This window comes from Pristis pectinata, chromosome 33 (assembly GCF_009764475.1).
Source record: "Pristis pectinata isolate sPriPec2 chromosome 33, sPriPec2.1.pri, whole genome shotgun sequence".
Classification (NCBI taxonomy): domain Eukaryota; kingdom Metazoa; phylum Chordata; class Chondrichthyes; order Rhinopristiformes; family Pristidae; genus Pristis; species Pristis pectinata.
The window spans coordinates 16,584,050-16,605,958 of NC_067437.1; the positions used below are offsets into that span (position 1 = coordinate 16,584,050).

Here is a 21,909-nt window from a genome sequence, read left to right on the forward strand (position 1 = left end):
AATCTGACCCAGCCCTGGGGTTAGCGCAACTAATCCTTGGGGTAACTTTATGATCACTCAACCCCAGGGTAATCTAACTCAGCACTGGGGTTAGTGTAGTTCAACCCTGGGATAATCTAACTAATTCTTGGGGTGAGCCAACAGCTGCTGAACTTTGGGATAATCTCACTGACTCTCCCCCAGCCAGCATTCTCACTGTGTAGTGAACCCTGGTGTAATTTCACTGATTGCCTGGCCTATACCCACTGGCCCAGGCAACTCCCCGAGGGGTCTGAGTGTGAGCTCTGAGCAAGGTGCACTTCCCTGGTAATGAAACACAGCCAGCTGTCCAGGACAACACTGCCCACCGCTGGTCACTGTTAGCAAGTTCAAAGCTCCTCAAAGGAATCGGTACAATTTACCGCAAAAAGAGATGTTTAATTGATAAATTTCCCCAAACACCTCATCAGTAAGAATGAATCCAGTGTCGCACCACTTGTAACTGCGTTTACCCATCCCACATCTGTGCTGCTGCTGCAAAAAGCTAATTTTCATGGCATTTATGCCCTGGGTACGTGTACCCATGACAATAAACTTGACAACAACAATCTGCTCCCGTAGCCTGATCTTCCCCACCTCCCCTCCACTTGGAATGCAGATCCCACAGCCCGACTCGTATCTCAGCAGCCAGTCCTGGTTTCCTTGGAGCCAGTTGAACTTCGGTTCTGTCCGCAGTTGATTTAGAGGGAGTTTTATTCTCTTGGTCTCCGGTTGTAGGTGATGCAGTGTATGATCAGGAAAAGCAAATAAACTCCCGATGTTGGAATTCTGAAATAAAGGAAAGTGCTGCAAATGCTCAGCAGGTGAAGCAACATCTGTGGAGACAGAATGAACATTTAAGATAGGTGACCTTTCATCAGAACTGAGAGAATTAAAGAAAAATTAAACATGTTTAAAGTCGCAGAGAAGGGAGAGAGTACAAGGAACTAAGGGAATGTCGGTATTAGTGGAGGCCAAGAGAGACTGAACGCAAATGAAGGTACCGGCTGAGAGAGGGTGGCGAAAGTTTGTTAATCCATGTGCCAGTTATCTGTTCAATGTGGAGACAAGGGCAAGGGGAGCTCTATCCTTGCTCGGAGTGGGAGGAGATGGGGTGGGAGCAGGTGTGGGAAATGGAATGTATGAAGTTGAGAACCCTGTCAACTGTGGCTGAGAGAAAACCACGGTTAAGGTAAAAGGAAGACATCTCAACAAGCACATGGCTAGGAGAGGTTTATAGGGGTATGGACCAAGCGCAGGCAAATGGAACTAGCTCAGTAGACACCTTGATCGGCATGGACAAGCTGGGCCGAAGGGCCTGTTTCCGTGCTGTACAACTATGACCACTGGTGCGGAAAGTGTGATAAGAATAGATGGAGCTGGAGGAACAGGGACAATGCAGTGGAGGGTGGGAGGGTGGTGTAACCTGGATAGCAGTGGGAGTCTATGGGCTTGTTATTGAAATTGGTCACCAGCCTCTCCCCTGAAATAAAGCAGGGAAGTGTTAGATACAGGCCACGTGAAAGCGAGAGCAGGATAGAAGTCGGCAGCAAATATAATGACGTGTTTGAGTTCTGTAGGAATGCAGGAAGCAGCACCCTTAAGGTACTGGGGAGAAATGGTGAGGGTGGGGGTCTAAGTAGGACTGACACAGGAGCTTGTTCCATGTATCCCATCAAGAGCCGGGCATAGGCTGGACCCAAGTGAGTTCCTGTAGACGTACCTTTGATCTGGAGAAAGTGACTGGAATTGAAGAAGTTCAGTGAGAGAACGAGTTCAGTGTGTTGGTGGAGGGAACTGGCTGGGCCTCTTCAAGGAAAAAGTGCAGGGCCCTCAGACCCTCCTGGTGTGGGATGGAGGTGGAGGGGTTGGACATCCATGGAGAAGATGAGACAGTTGGGACCAGGAAAACTAGAAACTGTCAAAGTGGCGGAAGGCATCAGAGGGATCACAGGAGTGGGAAGGGATTGGATGAGGGGAGAGTCAAATTGGAAGCAATAAGTTCCATGGGAGGAGAACAGACTGAAACGATGAGTCTGCCATTGTCTGTGGATCTTGGGAAGGAGGTAGATGCAGCTCTCCATGCTGGGGACAGCGGGCCTGGGGGTTGCAGAAGGAAGGTCTGAGGTCAATGACTGTCTGCTGTTCAGTGATGGGCTCACAGTCCAGTGGGAGGTTTGAGGAGGAACCTGAAAGCTGACCTTCTGCCTCCGTGAGGTGGAGGGCAGGTCACCAAAGCACAACCGCACCGGCAGGTTGGATTATGATGTCAGGGTTGGTCCATAGTGAGTAGAGTGCTGCAGGTCCAGGGAAGGGGGCAGTGGGGAGAGTGAGAGGGGGCAGTGGGGAAATTGAGAGGGTCAATGTTGCTTCAGCAGTTAGTGATGAGTAGATCTGAAGAAGGTGGGAGGCTAGAGGGAGGGGTCCAAGTGGATCGGGACTTCTACAAACAGGATAGGGGGTCCACAGTCTTGGCTATTATGCTTGGTGTATGTGTTTGTGGGAGAGAGACACACACATGAATTATACATGGTGTGTCTCTTTGGAGGTTATTGCAGTGGAATATTGTGTGCAGTTCTGGTCACCACACTCTAGGACATGATGCACTGGAGAGGATCCACAGGAGATTTACCAGAATGTTGCCTGGGATGGATCGTTTAATTTCTGAAGAGAGAATGGAGAGAGTGGGTTTTCCTTGGAGCAGGAGAGGCTGAGGGGGGACCTGATAGTTATACAGAATTATGAGGAGCTTGGATAGGGTAGATGGCAGGATACTATATCCCATGCCAGAAGTATCTAAGAACATAGGTTTAAGGTAAGGGGCAAAAGGTCTCGAAGACATACGAGGAAGAGTCATTTCACCCAGGGGATGGTTGCGATCTGGAATGGACTGCCCAAGGGGGTGGTGGAGGCAGAGACTCTCACAACATTTAAGAAGCATCAGGATGAGCTCTTGAATTGCTGGGGCACAGCAGGCTATAGACAAAGTGCCGGTAAATGGGATTAGTATAGAAAGGTATTTGATGGTCAGTGTGGATGTGGTGGGATGAAGGACCTGTTTCTATGCTGTATTACTCTGTGTGTGTTTGACAGAGAGAGAGGAGTGATTTGTACCTGGGATGTGTGTGTGGGAGGAGGGTGGGTGGATTCTACCGGTTGCTTGTGACGTGACGACAGTGTTTTCCTCTCAGTGGCAATAGTTCTGCGCGGGACCTGCAGGTGCTGAGTGGAACTGGAGGGAACTTCAGTGACCTACTGATCACCACCAAGAACAAGCTACAGCTCCTGAGGGGGAAGCTCCTTCGGCAAGTGTGGCAGGCAGTCGGCAGCAGCATCGAGGGGTGAGTAACCGGTCAGGGGTCCGTGGGTGAGTGGAGACTGGGTCCTCAGCCAGCCGCGCAACCTCTTGCCCTCACATCGGCAATCCCTGCCCACCCTCTCGCCTAATCCAGTCCCATCCAGTTTCTGTCCCCCTCCCCCGGCATTCCCACCACCCGCCTTCTCCCTTCAGCCGACCATCCCATTTGGACCAACTCCTGCACTCCCTCCCTCGCACACGTTTTCTCTGTCCGTCCAACCTTTGTGTAAGCCACCCACACATTACCATGCCTTCGCTCCCCCCATCTTCTCAATGCCTCTCCCCACACACACACGCACGCCACCCTCACTCCTGACTGTAGTTATCATTTCCCACCCAACTCTCCCCCTGTTCTCTGCCCCCCACCTTCCACTCACTTACACCCCCCCCCCACCCTCCTGCTTGTACTCACTCTATTTCTCCCATCCACCAGCACCCCTGGTCTTCTCTCCTTATTCCTGCCGACCGACCACTCCCTCTTGCCCCCTTTCATGGCAGTCATTCCCCTTCCATCCTGCTGCCCATTTTCCCGTTTCCTTGTTCCCTCCCATTTCCCCCTTCACTTTATTCCTCTCAGCCTTGTCACACACAGGCACCCCCTACACACCCACCACCCCACCCTCTGGCTTCCACCACCCACCCTGCTCCACCGAAGGCTCCTGTAGTCACAGTATTTGTTTGGCCAGTCTGGTTGTGGCTAAAGGTGACCTGCAGGGTTTTAATGGTGGAGCACTCGGTGATTCTGATGTCATTGAATAAAAACGATAGCTGATTAGATTCTCTCTTGTTGGTGATGGTGATTGCCTGGCATTTCTGTGGCACAGTTGGTCTTCCCCTGAGTCTGGCGACAACCTCCTCACTCCCTTTGTGTAATTGGAATCATTTTTCCTTCCAGTGTTCCTGTGCCTGGGTTCTTCAATGAGGACAGAGTCCTGGATTTCCTGATTCAGGTCACCAGTGGGAACAGCACGAGAAAGGTACGAGCTGGAGACTTTGTCCTTTTGGGTTTCTCTTATATCTGTGTCAGACCCAACTTGGAGTACTGTGCTCAGTTCTGGTTGCCTCACTACAGGAAGGATGTGGAAGCCATAGAAAGGGTGCAGAGGAGATTTACAAGGATGCTGCCAGGATTGTGGAGCATGCCTTATGAAAGCAGGTTGAGGGAATTTGGCCTTTTCTCCTCGGAGCGATGGAGGATGAGGGGGGACCCGATAGAGCTCTGTAAGATGATGAGAGGCATTGATCGTGTAGATCGTCAGAGGCTTTTCTCCAGGGCTGAAATGGTTGCCACAAGAGGACATAGGTTTGTGCTGGGGAGTAGGTACAGAGGAGATGTCAGGGGTAAGTTTTTTACTCAGAGAGTGGTGAGTGCGTGGAATGGGCTGCCGGCAACGGTGGTGGAGGCTGATACGATAGGGTCTTTGAAGAGACTTTTGGATAGGTACATGGAGCTGAGAAAAATAGAGGGCTATGGGTAAGCCTAGTAATTTCTAAGGTAGGGACATGTTCGGCACAACTTTGTGGGCCGAAGGGCCTGAATTGTGCTGTAGGTTTTTCTATGTTTCTATACCTCACACTATTCTCTGGGGAGTGGGCTTAACACTCTCAGGTCTCTCCTACATTCCCAGGCACCTTCAGGATGGCACAAGCACAACTGAGGGCCCTGACAACTGTGGGCTCTGCTCCACCGGCTCAGCCACGCATCGAGATCTGCCATTCTGCTGGAGATTTCCTGCTTGCAGCTTTACAGTGGATCCACTTGCGTTGTGGTTCTGGCTGATCCACAAGAAATCAGGTGCACAAGGGTCCAGAGGAGAGCGTGAGACTCCGCTCGCTCCAGTGCCTCTCAACAGCACTGTTCAGAATTGTGCAGTGCCTTCCCCTGTCCCCTGTCCCATCCTGCTTCTGCCTCACGGACTGTGGCATTGACAAGGCACAGACCTAACAGTAGTTCCAAGCAGGGCGTGCTGCAGAAAAGAACTAAATCAAAGTCTTTATAATAAAATTATATTCTTTATTTCTCAGGGAAAACAGAATACACAGTTGATACAGACAATGTTTACTGTCAATATATTTGTTCATTGTGGTCATACTTCAAGCAATCTAACTTTTATTACGCAAACACCACATGTGCCATGTCCTCTTTTGCCCCAGACCATTGCACAAGGTTGTACTTCCCCTGAGTGTGTCCCACACTCGCACTCAAATTTTTCCCCGTTGCATGTTTCTCTCACAGAATTCTTACGGAGCTTGACGGGGTAGATGCAGGGGTGATGTTTCCCTGGATGGGCTGTCTAGATCCAGGACTCTCAGACTCATTAAGGACAGAGATAAGGAGAGAGGTGGTGAATCTTTGGAATTCCCTATCCAAGAGGGCAGTGGAGCCTCAGTTGCTGAGTATATTCAAGACTGAGATCAGTAGATTTTTGGACACTTAAGGGTATATTGGGTGAGTGAAGGAAAGTGGCACCGAGATAAAGATCAGCCATGATTTTATTAAGTAGCAGAGCAGACAGAAGGGGCTGCAAACAGTCTGCTGGAGGAACTCAGCGAGTCAAGCAGCATCCGTGGGAGGAAGGGAATTGTGAACGTTTTGGACCCTGATGCAGGGTTATGACCCAAAATGTTGTTAATTCCTTTCCTCCCACAGATGTTGCTCCACCGCTGAGTTCCTCCAGCAGATTGTTTGTTGCTCCAGATTCCAACAACAGCAATATCTTGTGTCTCCAGACAGAAGTGGCTGTTTGGCCTCTCTTGCTTTTTCTTGTGTTTCCAGGATTTTCTGGAGTTTGCTAAACATAATACAGCTACATTGCAGAGCGTTTGTTGGATAGAAAGGGACCATTTCGCTCCTCGTGTAGATTCACAACCCTGCACCCAGTCCTTTATACCATTTGTGCTCATCAACTCAAACACTTTCCCTAATGTTACTTTCCTTAAACTTCCTCATCTAAAGTCGCCTCCCCCCCCATCAGTGGGAAACTCCATAGGACGGTCAGTGTGTGAATGGGATGGAAGTTTGCAGAGATGACTTGTCATAGAGGTGTACAGCAAAGAAACAGGCCCTTCGGCCCAACATGTCCATGTTGACCTTTTTGCCCATCTACGTGAATTCCATTTGCCTGCATTAGGGCCATATCCTTCCATGCATTGTCTATTTAAGTGCCTGTCGAAATGTCTCTTAAACATAGTGATTGTATCTGATTCCTCCACCTCCGCTGGAGTGTATTCCAGTCACTGTCTGTGTTTAAAAAAAAGAACCTTATCCCTCAGATCGGTAATTGTCCTACAGTCACTTTGCTGTTACCTCTCGGAATCAGATACTGACTTGTATGATGTGAAATTTGTTGTTTTGCGGCAGCAGTACAGTGCAAGGGCATAAAAATTACTGTAAATTACAAACAGTAAATACCGCAAAGAAAATAACAAAGTAGTGTTCATGGACTGCTCAGAAATCTGATGGCAGAGGGGTGGAAGCTTTCCTGAATCATTGAGTGTGGGTCTTCGGGCTCCTGTACCTCCTCCCCGATGGTAGTAACGAGAAGAGGGCATATCCTGGGTTCGGGCTCCTGTACCTCCTCCCCGATGGTAGTAACGAGAAGAGGGCATATCCCGGGTGGTGAGGCTCAGTGATGGATGCTGCCACCTTGAGTCACCGCCTCTCGAAGATGCACTTGATGGTGGGGAGGGTTGTGCCTGTGATGGAGCTGGCTGAGTCTACAACCCTCTGCGATCCTGTGCACTGGAGCCTCCATACTAGGCTGTGCTCTCCTGTTGGAATGCTCTCCTCTGTACATCTATAGAAATTTGCAACCGTCTTTGGTGACATACCAAATCTCAAACTCCTAACGAAGTAGAGTTGCTGGCATGCCTTCTTTGTGATTGCATCAACGTGTTGGACCCAGGATAGATCCTCTGAGGTGTTGATGCTCAGGAACTTGAAGCTGCTCACCCTCTCCACCACTGACGCTTCAATGAGGGCTAGTGTTTGTTCTCCCGACTTCCCCTTCCTGAAGTCCACAATCATTTTATTTTAATGCCTGCGATTGAACCTCCAGCTTCTGACCTTTATCTCACAAAGTTTATTTCTAATAGAGTTTAATTATCGATGGGAGCTCGGGTAAGGAACTGTGGCAAGCTGAGCTGGGGTGTCGGAGCCAGGGCTCGGAGGCAGCCTCGATACCACTGTCCGACGGGAGGTCAGCGTTTCTGTTCTGGGCCGGAGAATGTGGAGCGGAACCTTTGGTGAGTGGAGAGAAGCGATTCGGGAGCGGGAGATTCCATCCGTCAGTGAGCTTTCCTTGCTGTTCTCAGCATCGGAGCCCACCTCTAATTACTCCAGGGCTGAGGGACTTGCTGCGCCATTTCAGAGGATAGTTAATGGTGGATGGTAGTGGTGGGCCTGGAGTTGTGTAGAGGCCACACCGGGTAAGGAGAGCAGATTCCTTCTCCCGAAGGCCATTACTGAACCAGAAGGGGGTTTCCAACAACCTGGTGGTTTTGTGATTCAAGATGACTCACTGAAAGTAAATTCCAGAGTTACCATGTTCCGGGGATGTTACTTCAGGCCTCGTTGTAACTTTAATTTAACTGCTGGGCCTCCGTGGTGGGAAGCATGGGCGGAGGGGGTGGGGAGGAGGGGGGCTCCACCGTGGGGAGAGGGAGTGGCTCCACCATGGAGGGCATCTCCATGGTGGGGACTGTAGGTGGAGCAGCTCCGTGATGGGGAGCGTGGGCGAGGCGACTCCACCGTAGGGAATGGGAGTGGCTCCACTGTGGGGAGTGGGAGTAGCTGTGTAGTGGAAGGCTGCTCTGTGCTGGGGAACATGGGCGAGGTGGCTTCGCTATGGGGAGTGGGATTGGCTCTGCCATGGAGGGCAGCTCCGCGGTAGGGACTGTGGGTAGAGCAGCTCCACGTTGGGGAGTGTGGATGGGGGCAACTCCACCGTAGGGAGTGTGAGTGGCTCTGCCGTGGGGAGTGGGAGTGGATCTGCAGTGGAGAGCAGCTCCATGGTGGGGACGTGGGCAGCTCTATGGTGGGGGGTGGGAGTTGCTTCATGGTGGGGAGTGCGTCAGCTCTGTGGTGGGGAGCGTGGGTGGGGCAGCTCTACCAAGGGGGGTAGTTCTGCAGTGGGGAGGTGGATGTGGGCGGAGCAGTTTCCCTGGAAGAGGTTGTGGAGAGCAAGAGTGGTTCTTTTCCACTGGCGAATGAGGCTTCCTCATCATGAGCCTTGTAGGTACGTTTCTCATCTGTGCAGTGGCCTTCCCTTGGGTAAGGACAAGGTGGGCTCGGTTCAGTCAGACAGAGTCTGTGGTCCATGCTCAAATGGCGACTGCCAGCTCACTGAGGTACCAGCCGGTGCCTGATCCACAACTCATCCATGTGAGATGTGTCTGCAGTGATGTGCACTGGCCCTCCGTGGCTGCACTGTGTGACCGCCTGCGTGTGGCTGTAGTCTCCGGTGTGACGGGGAATCCGGGGCTGTGCTGCTGATGACTGCTCGTTGTTCTGTCCACTCACAGACTCTGAGGACCGACTCTGACCGGGACAACGGGTACCACCTCTTCCTCCTGCACCCGTCGTACCCTCACGTGCTTCTGAAGCTGGCCACCAGCTTGGGCCCAGTGACTGCATCAGCCAGTGAGTACCAGCACAAAGACAAACTCCTGTGGGTCGTGAAACCACCAGGTCATCCTGAGGATCAGGAGCTCACTGTGGGGCACATCAGCACCTCAGCCTGTGAATGCAAAGCTGTCATCATCACCACGAACCCCGCAATTAGCCCCATTGCCACGAACCCCACGATTCACAGAGAGATACAGCAAGGAAACAGGCCCTTCAGCCCAACGAGACCTTGCTGACCATCAAGCACCCTTGAAGTGGATAGGAAAGGTTCAGAGGGATATGGGCCAAATTAAGGCAAATGGGACGAGCTCAGGTAGATGACTTGGACAGCACAAATGAGGGGCAGAAGGGCCTGTTTCCATGTCGTATAACTCTGATTGTTACCATTTTAAATTAATCCTTCCCTAACCTATTTTATTCTCCCCATATTCCCATGATACCCCCCCCCCCCCCCCCCCCCCCACATTCTACTGCTCACCCACACACTAGGGGTAACTCACAGCAGCCAATTAACCCACCCACGTCTTTGGGATGTGGGAGGAAACTGGAGCACCCAGGGGTAACCCATGCAGTCACAGGGAGCAGGTGCAAACTCCACACTGACACAGAGAGCACAGGAGGTTAGGATTAAACCTGTGTCACCGGAGCTGTGAGGCAGCGGCTGTGCCACTGTCCCGCTCAGTTCAGCCTCATCACTGTGAAGTGGTGTGTAACCCACAAACCAACTCACTGGAGCCCCATCATCTTGGCCCCCCTACTCTGGCACAGCCAGCCTCATTCCTCCGAACCTTGAACCCTGTCCCTCTGGTTCCAGCTGACCAGCCTGAGGGAAACCTTGGTCTGTCCCAGGCCCTGGGCTGGTCAGGTACAGCACGTGGGCACGGCAGGCAAGGCAAGGCATTCTATCAAGGAGTCAGTGCGGCTCAGAATCGTCCAGCCTGATCACAGCCTCGTCCTCTCGGCTGGACATTCTGTTTCTTCCGGCCATCATCAGAACATTAACGCACCAACGAAACCTGCTTTGGAATCAAATGCTTTAAAAAAGAAACATTTATCTACATTAGGGTTATATTTTCCTGCCACACTCAAGTCTGATTCAACAGATAATTCATTGTGGGACTAAGCCCCTGAGATGTTCACTTATTCCAGCCCAGCCCTTTGGCAATCAGTGAGCCTGCCTTTGTTTCCTTGGGGCAGGAGGGGAAACAGCGGGCGAAAATTCAAAAGAATTACAAATTGAGCAGAATTCCAGCCCGCTGTGTGTCCCAGTGATCTGTATGCGGTCTGTGCGCAGTCTGCTGTACGTGCCCATGACCTGTGCGTAGTCTGCTGTATGCAGCCTGCCATATGGTCTAATAACTATGCACACTTTGCTATAAACTCCAGTGACCTGCACGCAGTCTGGGGTGCGTCCCCAGTGATCTGCACGCAGTCTGGGGTGCGTCCCCGGTTAATTTGTTCTCGGGCATTGGACAATGCAGGAATAGGGAGCGTTGGGCCGGTGGAGGGATGTGAGCAAAAGGGTAGGAGAGACAGGGCAGCAGAGTTTCCAATGAGCTCAGATTTATGGAGATTGGGAGACTGGGAGCCCAGCCAGGAAGCTGTTGGAATAGTAAAGTGCAGAGATAAAGACGTCTGTGAATTTTGTCCATGATCCCAAAGAGCCTTGAATAAATGCTGCAGCGCCCAGGATATCAGTATCACTGTTCTCAGGACTCAGCTGGGCCGAGTACATTCCACTGACGCTCCCGCGAGGTCTCCTCACACAGCAGGCATTGTGTCTCATGTGGACTTCAGTCATTCACTCATTTCTTGTTCTCCTAATCTCTGGTTCTGTAGTGAGTAGCCGGCACTGGTAAAAGGACTTAATTGATGGCCTTTATTTGGGGGAAAAGAAGCTTCTGACCTCATCGGAATGGAAGCCGATACCCGTGTCTTCTGTACCTGGGAATCTCGGAACAATTACTGAGCTGTGTGTTAAAGGCCTGATCCTAGTCCCAGTGCCGGTGACAGGTAACTACAGAGGCATGAGAGAGGAGCTGGCCAAAGTTGATTGGAAGGGGCCTCTAGCAGGGATGACGGTAGATCAGCAATGGCAGGAGTTTCTGGGAGTAATTCGGAAGATGCAGGATCAGTTCATCCCAAAGAAGAAGAAGCATCCTAAAAGGAGTATGAGGCAACCATGGCTGACAAGGCATTAAAAGCAAAAGAGAAGGCCTACAATATTGCAAAGATTGGTGGGGAGCTATAAAAAACCAACAGAAAGCAACTAAAAAAGCAATAAGGGGAGAAAAGATAAAATATGAAGGTAAATTAGCCAATAATATAAAAGAGGATACAAAAATTGTTTTCAGATAATTAAAGAGTAAAAGAGAGGCAAGAGTGAAAATCGGACTGCTGGAGAACTGAATTAGTATTTTGTGTAACTTCACTGTGGAAGACACCAGCAACATGCCAGAAATTCAAGAGAGCCAGGGAGACAGAAGTGAGTGGAGTTGCTATTACTAAGGAGAAGTTGTTTGGGAAGCTGAAATGTCTGAAGGTGGATAAGTCACCTGGACTGGATGGACTACACCCTAGGCTTCTGAAAGCGGTAGCTGAAGAGATTGTGTAGGCATTAGTGGTGATCTTTCAAGAATCACTAGATTCAGGAATGGTTCCAGAGGACTGGAAAATCGCGAATGTCACTCCCCTCTCTAAGAAGGGAGGGAGGCAAAAGACAGGAAATTACAGGCCAGTTAGCCTGACTTCAGTGGTTGGTAAGATGTTAGTCCATTATTAAGGATGAGGTTTCGAAGTACTTGGAAGCACATGATAAAACAGGCTGAAGTCAGCATGGTGCCCTTAAGGGGAGACCTTGCCTGACAAATCTGTTGGAATTCTTTGAGGAAGTAACAGGCAGGATAGACAAAGGAGAGTCAGTGGATGTTGTTTACTTGGATTTTCAGAAGGCCTTTGAAAGGTGCCGCACATGAGGCTGCTGAGCAAGATAGGAGCCCATGGTGCTACAGGAAAGGTACTAGCATGGATAGAAGATTGGCTGACTGGCAGAAGGCAAAGTGTGGGAATAAAAGGGGGCCTTTTCTGCAGGGGTCGGTGTCGGGTCCGCTACTTTTTACATTATATGTTAATGATCTGGATGATAGAATTAAGGGCTTTGTGGCCAAGTTTGCGGATGATGCAGAGATAGGTGGAGGGGCAGGTAGTGTGAGAAAGCAGGGAGTCTGAAGAAGGACTTGGACAGATTGGGAGAATGGGCAAAGAAGTGGCAGATGGAATACAGCGTAGGGAAGTGTACGGTCATGCACTTTGGTAGAAGGAATAAAGGCGTTGACTATTTTCTAAACGGAGCGAATTCAGAAATTGGAGGCGCAAAGGGACTTGGGAGTCCTTGTGCAGGATGCCATAAAGGTTAACTTGCAGGTTGAGTCAGTAGTAAGGAAGGCAAATGCAATGTTAGCATTCATTTCGAGAGGACTAGAATATAAAAGCAAGGATGTACTGCTGAGGCTTTAAAAGTGTTGGTAAGACCACATTTGGAGTGCCCCAAATGGCTGTGGAATCCAAGTCATGGGTATATTTAAAGCAGAGATGGATAGGTTCTTGATTAGTAAGGTCATCAAAGGTTACAGGGAGAAGGCAGGAGAATGGGGTTGAGAGGGAAAAATAAATCAGCCATGATCGAATGGCGGAGCAGACTCGATCGGCTGAATGGCCTAATTCTGCTCCTATTGTCTTATGGTTTTTATGGACAGCCCTGATCCTGGTCCGGATCCCAGTCCTGGTCCTGATCTCAGTCCTGGTCTCGATCCTGGGCCCGATCCCAGCCCTGTACACTTGGGTATGGAGCAGATAATTCTGCCTGCTCCACATTGCACTCAGTCCCGAAGTGTGGGGCCCAGTGTGGAAGATGTGTGTTATATATAATAATAAAATATTAATGTTGAGAGAGAGCTAAATAGGGGGTGTAAATCGCACCCCCCCCACCCCCCAAGAAATACCGCTTGCCAGGTATGACTCTCTGATTCACAACAACACGTGGAAATAGGAGCAGGGGAGTAGGCCACTTGGCCCATCCATCCTGCCCCACCATTCAGTATGATTATGGCAGATCTCATCTCTTCTGTGCCAGTTCCTCATAACCCTCCATCACTGACCTGTAAGGGTTTACCTACCTCCTGTTTTAACCCCTCCAATGATCCAGCCTCCACAACCTTTCAAGGCAGAGAATTCCAGAGATTCACATCCTGTGTTAGAAGAAATTCCTACACCCCCCAGATTTAAATGACTGCCTCATGTAACTGTGTCCTCGTGTTCGAGGCTCCCCACCAGTGGAAACATCTCAACATCTGCCCTGTTGCACCCCCTCAGGATCTTGTATATTTCAATAAAATCACTCCTTGTTCTTGTAAATTCTAAAGAATCCCTGAGGAGCGCTGAGGCTCCACTGAACTTCACTGAGCTGTGTACAGCTCTTAAGGGCATTGATGCATCTCTGTACAGGCAGCAATCCACTCCAATGTTTCTCCTAGCACGGCCTGTATAGACTGCCACCAACCCCATTGTGGCAGCCTCTCCCAACACTCTGTTCCGGGACTTGCTGATCTGTAATGGATCTGGTCCGGAATCCGGTCCTGCTCATATTTAAAACACTGGTTTCTATTTCCCCATCACCCCTTGACCTCTGCCTGCCCGATGTCTAGTCTCTCACACTTCCCACGTAATCCTCCTGTTCCTTGTAGGTCTCTCACACACCCCTTATTATCCTCACTCACCTCTCAGTGCTGGGCACGTAGTCACGTGGCTGCTCCCTCCAACTTGAAACTTCTCCACCTCTATTTCTTGAAGACCTTCTTTAAAACCCACCCACCTGAGCTGTGACAGCACAGAAGGAGGCTATTCAGCCCTTTGGGTCCATTCCACCTCCTGGGGCAGCAATTCAATGTGCCGTGTTCCTCCTGTACCCCTGTAACTTGTTCTCTCTCACGCGTGTCCATCAGGTCCCCTTTGATTCTTTTACCCATTAACCTGCACCAGGGGTACTTTACAGCAGCCAGTGAACTGCCTGGACAACTTTGGGATGTGGAGGAAACCGGAGCACCCAGAGGAAACTGATGCAGTGACTGGGAAACATGGAACTCCACACAGATGGTACCCGAGGTCAGGATTGAACTGGCATCTCTGGAGCTGGGGGGCATCTCTCAGAGGGTGGTAACTTGTTCTTTGATAGCAATCCTGTAAAGCCCCTGGATCATTTTACTGCATTAAACTTTCTCTGTAAAGCTGCAACCTGCATAACAGCATAAGAAATAGAAGCAGGAGTAAGTCATCCTGGTCTGTTCTTCAGCGAAACTGCAACTGATCTTTTACCTTAGTGCCTCTTTACTGCACTGTCTCTATAGCCATTGAATCCCTTGAAGCTATGGTTGTAACTGGAGTGAATGAGTACTGAGCAATTTCTCAGTGTGCAGGGGAGCTTTGATCAAACAGGGCTAAGGCTGTTCAGTTATGCATGCAGTTACAGGAAGGATGTGGAGGTTTTGGAGATGGTGCAGAAGAGGTTCACCAGGATGCTGCTTGGATTAGAGGGTATTAGCTATAAGGAGAGGTTGGACGAACTTGGGTTGTTTTCTCTGGAGCGTCAGAGGTTGAGGGGTGACCTGATAGAAGTTTATAAAATTATTAGAGGCATAGATAGGGTAGTCAGCTAATGGATGTCCAAACCCCTGCACCTCTATCCCACACAGGAGGACCCTCAGGCTCTCCACTTCTTCCCTGAATAGAGACCCAAACCGTTCCCTTCAGCATCACACCTGCTGGTCTGGCCAGAGTCATTCTCACGTTCTCCTTCAATTCTGTGATAGAAGTTTATCTAATTATGAAAGGCGTAGATAGGGTAGACCATCAGAATCTTTTTCCCAGGGTAGAAATGTCAAATACTAGAGGGCGTAGCTTTAAGGTGAGAGGGGGAAGTTTAAAGACCATAAGACAAAGGAGCAGTATTAGGCCATTTGGCTCATCGACTCTGCTCCGCCATTCCACCATGGCTGATTTATTTTTCCCTCTCAACCCCATTCTCCTGCCTTCTCTCTGTAACCTTTGATGTCCTTACTAATCAAGAACCTGTCAACCTCTGCTTTAAATATACCCAATGACTTGGCCTCCACAGCCGTCTGTGGCAATGAATTCCACAGATTCACTGCCCTCTGACTGAAGAAATTTCTCCTCATCTCTGTTCTAAAGGGACGTACTTCTATTCTGATGCTGTGCCCTCTGGTCCAAGACACTCCCACTACTGGAAACATCCTCTCCACATCCACTCTATCCAGGCCTTTCAAAATTCTGTAGGTTTCAATGAGATTCCCCCACCCCCGGTAAAGATTTATGAGGTAAGTTTTTTTTTACACAGAGTGGCGGGTGCCTGGAATGGGCTGCCAGGGGTGGTGGTGGAAGCAGATACAGTAGTGGTGTTTAAGAGGCTTTTAGACAGACACATGAATATGCAAGGAATGGAGGGATATGAATCGTGTGCAGGCAGATGGGATTAGTTTAATTTGGCATCATGTCCGGCACAGATATTATGGGCCAAAGGGCCTGTTCCTGTGCTGAACTGTTCTGTGTTCTATGCAGGCAGATCAGAAAAAACTAGGATTATTTCCCCTAAAGCAGAGAAAATTAAGGGGAGGTTTGATGGAAGTGTTTAAAATTGTGAGTGATTTTGTTGGGGGGAAAAGCTAGATCAATAACCAGAAAGCAGGTACAATGTAATTGGGAAATGGATGGCAGGGGATTTGAGAATTTAGTTTGCTGCAAGTGCTGTGATCTGGCTTGTGCTATGTGAAAGCAGATTCACTAGTAACTTCAACAGGAACTTGGGTAAAGGGGACAAAATTGCAAGTCCGTGGTGAGAGGTCGGTTATTGATTGGATAAGCACAGTGGGCTGGGTGGTCTTCTGTGTTGGATCATTCCCTGGCTCTGTGCAGTGAAATGAGCTGCCACTGTTTCCTGGCTGTAGCAAAGGGTCACTGTAGCCAGTGTTCACCCATCTGTTCTCTGTGCATGAATTATACACTGATTGTGTCCACAGCCATTCAGCAGTGGAAGTCATCGCAGACACACTCGATCCGCTCGACAACTGATCCGTCCATGCCACCCCTTCCCAGCTGGGGTCATTGGGTGGGATTTGGGGCCAGAGTTCCTACTTCACTACCCCAGGTGTGTTGAGGTGCCCCAGCCGGATCAGGAGTGAAAGCCAAACCCTGAACCTTGAGCACAGTCTGGAGTCCAGGCATCAATAAAAGGTTACGGGCATGATTCTGAAGGATTATGCGTGCTATGTGTTACTGTGTTTGGCAGTCCCTTCAGTGCACAGTTCAAGTCTCCATTTCATCTGATGCTCCAGCGCAGGACTGACTTCAGGTGAGATATGGAGCTGAAGCTCAGTTTGTCATAGACTCTTGTAGCTGTAGGGGTCACATAGTAATACAGCACGGGAACAGGCTCTTCGGCCCACCAAGTGCTCGCTGACCATCAAGCACTAACCCCAGGTTATTCTCCCCACATTCCCATCAACTCCGCCCAGATTCCACCACTCCCCTACACACTGGGGGCAATTTACAGTGGCCAATTAACCTACCAACCTGAGTGTCTTTGGGGTGTGGGAAGAAACCAGAGCACCCGGGGGAAACCCACAGTCACAGGGAGAACGTGCAAACTCCACACAGAGAGCACCGGAGGTCAGGATTGAACCCGGGTCGCTGAACTGTGTGGCAGGGGCTGTACCAGCTGCGCCACTGTGCCTCCTGTGTTCTCGAGTGGGTGTTTTTAAAAAAAAAAAATCCCATGGCACTTCTTTCAGGACACACAGAGAAATTCTCTGTGTGTCCTGACCAATACTGGTCCCTTAAACAGCATGACAGATACAGATAATTTGGGTGTTGTCATGTTGCTGTTGTTGGGACCTCCCCTCCCTGCATGCAAATTGGCTGGTGCATTTCCCACTGCAGCACTGGATTGCTTCACTGGCTGTAGAAAGCTTGGCTGCATTGTGAGAGGGCTACATCGATGCATAACTTCGTGCTTTAAATTGAAGCAGCATTGCCATAGAGATCGATTCCTGCCATTCGTAATCCATGTAACTGTGAAATTTTATGGAATATCTTCATACAGCTGGAATATGGGAGCAAAGGAAGGATGCATTCCATGTTGCTGTGACAATTGATTCCACCCAGGCGACCCACAAAAGCCGGATGGGACCCCTGTCGGTGACCAACGTGGGCTTGAAAGAGGCGATTTTGCAAAGTAAGTTTGTGACGCTGGAGGAGGTGACCACCAGCACTGAGTCCATCAGGAAATTCTTCTCCCAGCTCCAGTTCTGCACTGAAGTTCAGCAGTGAACGGTAAGGGAACAGCAACTTCCATTCATAGAGTATCCTCCTCACCACCCAATGCTTCACATCTACTCACACCACGGGTGTGAACAGAAACAGCCAGTGCAATGAATGAATAGCTGAGACACACGACACTGGGACTGGAGCAACAAGCAAACTGATGGAGGAACTCAGTGGGTTGGGCAGCTGCTGTGGAGGCGGAGGGATGGTTGGGACCCTGCATCAGGACTGAGAGTGTAGAGGGGAGAGGGAGGGGGTGAGATGGGCAGGTGGTACTGGGTGAACTGGGGAATGATGGGCAGGTGGAGCCAGGTGGGGAAGTGGGAGGGAAGAGTTTAGAGACAGAGGTAAGCAAAATAAAATTCAGCAGGTAGGGGAAGGGATAGGAAGAAGAAACCCTGGTGGATAGGTGCATGGATGATGGACAGATGGAATGGGGTGGGGGTAATGGAAAAGGAAGAGAGACCCTGGGTGGACCAGTAGAAGCACAGGAGGGTGTCGAAAATTCAATGTTCAGAGAATAGTTGATGTGTTTTTAGTGGAGTGTGTTACTAGGTAAACATTATCCAGAGAACGAGGGGGAACTGGCCAGTGTTTGATTCTGATCCAGAAGCAGTGACGCCTCCTTCCAGTGCACACTCCACACTCTCAGTACCAGGTGGAGCTGCAGATAGTACGTCGCTCCCTCCCAGTGTAGCAACTCTGTGCTGTGTGGGAACTAAGGACAGAAAAGGAGGCTGGTTGAAGGAGAACCATCCGGCTAATCCTGCCTTCCAGTGCCAGGTCTCCAGCACCACAGGTTACAGTTCTCCAAGGGCTTCTCAAGCGTTAGCAGGGATTCATTTCCAGATCCATCCACACTGTCCCCCTGTCCCAATCTCCACCCCCTCACCTCCCCTGGTGCCAGCCACAGATCTGGCCCCGTCAACTAAAGGCCAGGGGTTTAACTTCATTCCTCCCTCCTTAGGATCCAGTGTCCTATCTTCCGATTTGGGACATGTATTGGTTTACTATTGTCACTTGTACGGAGGTACAGTAAAAAGCTTGTCTTACAAACCGATCGTACAGGTCAATTCATTACACAGTGCAGTTACATTGAGTCAGTACGGAGTGCATTGATGTAGTACAGGTAAAAACAATAACAGTACAGAGTAAAGTGTCACAGCTACAGAGAAAGTGCAGTGCAATAAGGTGCAAGGTCACAACAAGGTAGATCATGAGGTCATAGTCCATCTCATTGTATAAAGGAACTGTTCAATAGTCTTATCACAGTGGGGTAGAAACTGTCCTTAAGTCTGGCGGTACGTGCCTTCAGGCTCCTGTATCTTCTACCTGATGGAAGAGGAGAGAAGAGAGAATGTCCTGGGTGGGTGGGGTCTTTGATTATGCTGGCTGCTTCACCAAGACAGCGAGAGGTAAAGACAGAGTCCAAGGAGGGGAGGCTGGTGTCCGTGATGCGCTGGGCTGTGTCCACAACTCTCTGCAGTTTCTTTCAGTCCTGGGCAGAGCAGTTGCCTTACCAAGCCATGATACATCCAGATAGGATGCTTTCTATGGTGCATCAGTAAAAGTTGGTGAGAGTCAAAGGGGACAAACCAAATTTCTTTAGCCTCCTGAGGACTGCATTCAACAGCTGGTCACAGCAGTGGGAATTATAAACCATGGCTCCTGGGACTGTGGGGAGGGCTGTCTCTCGACTGCATGCACTGACTCCTCTGTCTGTTGCTGAGTGTGAGGCTCTGCCTGGGTGCAGTGTCCGCAGTGCCGATCATGGAGCTGCCTGATCTTGCTGCAGTGGTGCAGCTCCTAGTCTTGGCCGAACAGTGGGATGGCCGTGGATTTTACCTTGCCTCCGGTGCTGTCACCATCTCTTCTGTCAGGCACCACCTTACTTCTCACTAACTCTGGGACCAACACTCCTCCAGGACCTCCTCGGCTCCTTTCCACAGGGTTGGCAAAGCACCACTTTGTGTTCATAGCCCCTGCTCCCCTTGGCAGCCTCGGCCCTCCGACACTTACGTCTGCAGGCAGCGGGTAGAACTTGTTCCTCTTCACCTCATACCCACTCCAGGAGTACACAAGCCAACCAGTGTCGCTCCCAATTACTACCCCTCAAAGATCTAACCCCCACCCAGCTCACTGGAACTCTGTGTCACCTTGGGGTCCCTCAGAATGGCTTCCGTTGGAGCAGCCTGGCCCAGACCTGCTGTGCTTTGGGGTCGGTGCTGTTGGATGGTCAGTAGTTAGGTGGCAGAAGGCACCGGGCCACAAAGTTCTCTTCCTCCAACTGAGGGCAGTGACTTCCTGTGGAGCAGAGGTTCAAGTTAGGGCTGAAGATTAGACGTTATAAGGGGTGGCACTGTCACACTTAGCAGAGCAGCTGCCTCTCAGCGCCAGAGATCTGGGTTCAATCCTGACCTCGGGTGCCGTCTGTGTGGAGTTTGCACGTGAGCTTCCTCCTGGTTCACGGGTTTCCTCCCACGTCCCAAAGACAAGGAGGTTTGTAGGTTAATTGGCTGCTGCAAATTGCCCCTAGTGTGTAGGCGAGTGGTAGAATCTAGGGGGAGTTCATGAGAATGTGAGGAGAATAATAAAAGGGGGATCAATGTAGGATTAGTGTAAATGGGCGGTTGGTGTGGACTCGATAGGTTGAAGGGTTGTTATCTGTGCTACATCTGTCCATGACTCTATGATATTAAGCAGACAGTTAACTTTGCAATTTACCCAGACCGTAAAGTGGCTCCTTCTATTTATCAGGTTCTTAACTCGTTCTTTCACTGAGTTGGAATCCATCGCTGTCTATGGAACATCCTCTCCTGACCACCGCTTCCCGTGTTGTCCCAGCCTATCCCTGAGGGCAGCATCCGTTCCCTCCCAAACTGCCTGCCAGCCAGCCTGACGGGAGCATCTCTGACGCTTCAGGTCGCACTGGGAACTCAGGACTTCTGGTCTCTCTGCTGACAGCGGCCTGGTGTATGAACGGGAGTCAAATTCCCTCTGCTCTACAATTAGCCATCTACCACACCATGTCAACCTGCTTTTCGTCACGTCAGCCTTGTCTAATGGAACTATTCTGGCATTGCCGCAAGGAACCAACTTTAGAAGAATGTGTTAGTCTGGGGCCTATTTTCACCCAGTACTGTTTCAAGAGCTGCCTTCACAACAGCATGGGGCAGCCTTGTGTCTTATTGTTGCAATGATCTGAAATGCCCTGTTCTGGCTCCTATGTAGAAGGTTGTTTGTTATTGCTGCTACTGCAGGTGGCCAGGTTAGAGGAGCTGCTTTCGGTAATGAGCAGAACTCTTTGATCAGTGCCCTGTTGTAGCTCTGAGCTCGGGATAATCACTTGTTACCTTGAACATGCCCTTTCCTCTGAAACTACTCTCCATTTCCCATTGTACTCACAAAACCACCTCCCCTCCAATCCCAATCCAAACACTTTTCCCAACCTGCTGCCCCAACTTCAGCACTTCTGAACTTCACCAACAGTCGAGCGTTTACTGAAATGCGAGGGGGCGAGCAGGTGTGACACCTGAGCTGCAGCGGGAACAGTGACGGGATTGGACTGGGGGAGGGGTGGGTTGTGAGGATGTTGGATCGGGGACAGTGGGATATGAAGGACTTAGACGAGGGTCTTGGTCTGGGTGGGAGGGGAGAATGGGGTGTGGGGGCTGGGGGGTGAGGTGTGTGAGGTGGAATTGGTTTATTATTGTCACCTGTACCGAGATACAGTGAAAAGCTTTGTTTGCCTGCCATCCGGTCACATTATTCTGTATGTTGGTACAGTGGGGTGGGGGTGGGGCTGTGGGAGAGGGGTTTGTGGGTGGGGCAGGGTGGAGGAGAGTGGGGTGTGGGGGTGGTGGGGAGCGTGAGGGGTGGGGAGAATGAGGTGTGGGGGTAGTGGCCAGTGGGGGCTGGGGCTGTGGGAGAGGGGTTTGGGGATGGGGCAGAGTGGGCTGTGGAGGTGGGGGAGAGTGGGGTGTGGGGGTGGGTGAGGTATAGGGTTGGGGGAGAGTGGGGTGTGGGGATGGAGAGAGTGGGATGTGGAGGTGAGGAAGAATGTGGTGTGGGGATGGGGAATGGTGGGTGGGTGGGGGAGAGTGTGGGGATGGTGGGTGGGTGGGGGAGAGTGTGGTGTGGGGATGGGGGACGGTGGGTGGGTGGGGGAGAGTGTGGTGTGGGGATGGGGGACGGTGGGTGGGGGGGGGGAGAGTGGCGTGATGGTTTAGGTGGAGTGGGACTGACTGAATTAGACCGAGGCTCCTACCCGGAGCAGGTGGCCACATCTCTAGCAGCAGGCTTGTCCCATACGTGGTTCTGGTGCCAGCTCACACTGCTGTAAACACCGGAACCGGTGCAGCCTGTGAATCTGGCAGACGGCCCAGACATTCCAGGAGACCAGTAGGTCGGCTCCACAGTTACCAGATGTGACCGGATGCTGCCCCACCTGCTGAGTATTTCCAGCACTTTCTGTTTTAATTCATATTTCCAACATCTGCAGTTTTCGCTTTTTGAA

The 21,909-nt window shown here is 50.6% G+C and overlaps 1 protein-coding gene across 4 annotated transcripts in view; it reads left to right on the forward strand.

The window, feature by feature from the left end:
- The window catches only part of fam234b (family with sequence similarity 234 member B), a 44,611-nt gene extending 23,577 nt beyond the window's left edge, over positions 1–21,034 (forward strand). For 2 of the 4 annotated variants that reach the window (XM_052043301.1, XM_052043304.1), the window contains 6 exons: positions 3,210–3,359; positions 4,272–4,353; positions 7,472–7,621; positions 8,900–9,017; positions 15,246–15,391; positions 16,091–17,011. In XM_052043301.1, the coding sequence (XP_051899261.1) occupies positions 3,210–3,359; positions 4,272–4,353; positions 7,472–7,621; positions 8,900–9,017; positions 15,246–15,391; positions 16,091–16,252 (808 nt within the window). In that variant the 3' untranslated portion in view covers positions 16,253–17,011. Of the gene's footprint in view, positions 1–3,209; positions 3,360–4,271; positions 4,354–7,471; positions 7,622–8,899; positions 9,018–15,245; positions 15,392–16,090; positions 17,012–17,172; positions 17,403–20,150 lie in introns of those variants that run through there. The other 2 variants (XM_052043302.1, XM_052043303.1) reach the window with 2 other exon arrangements.
- Positions 21,035–21,909: the final 875 nt, after the last annotated feature.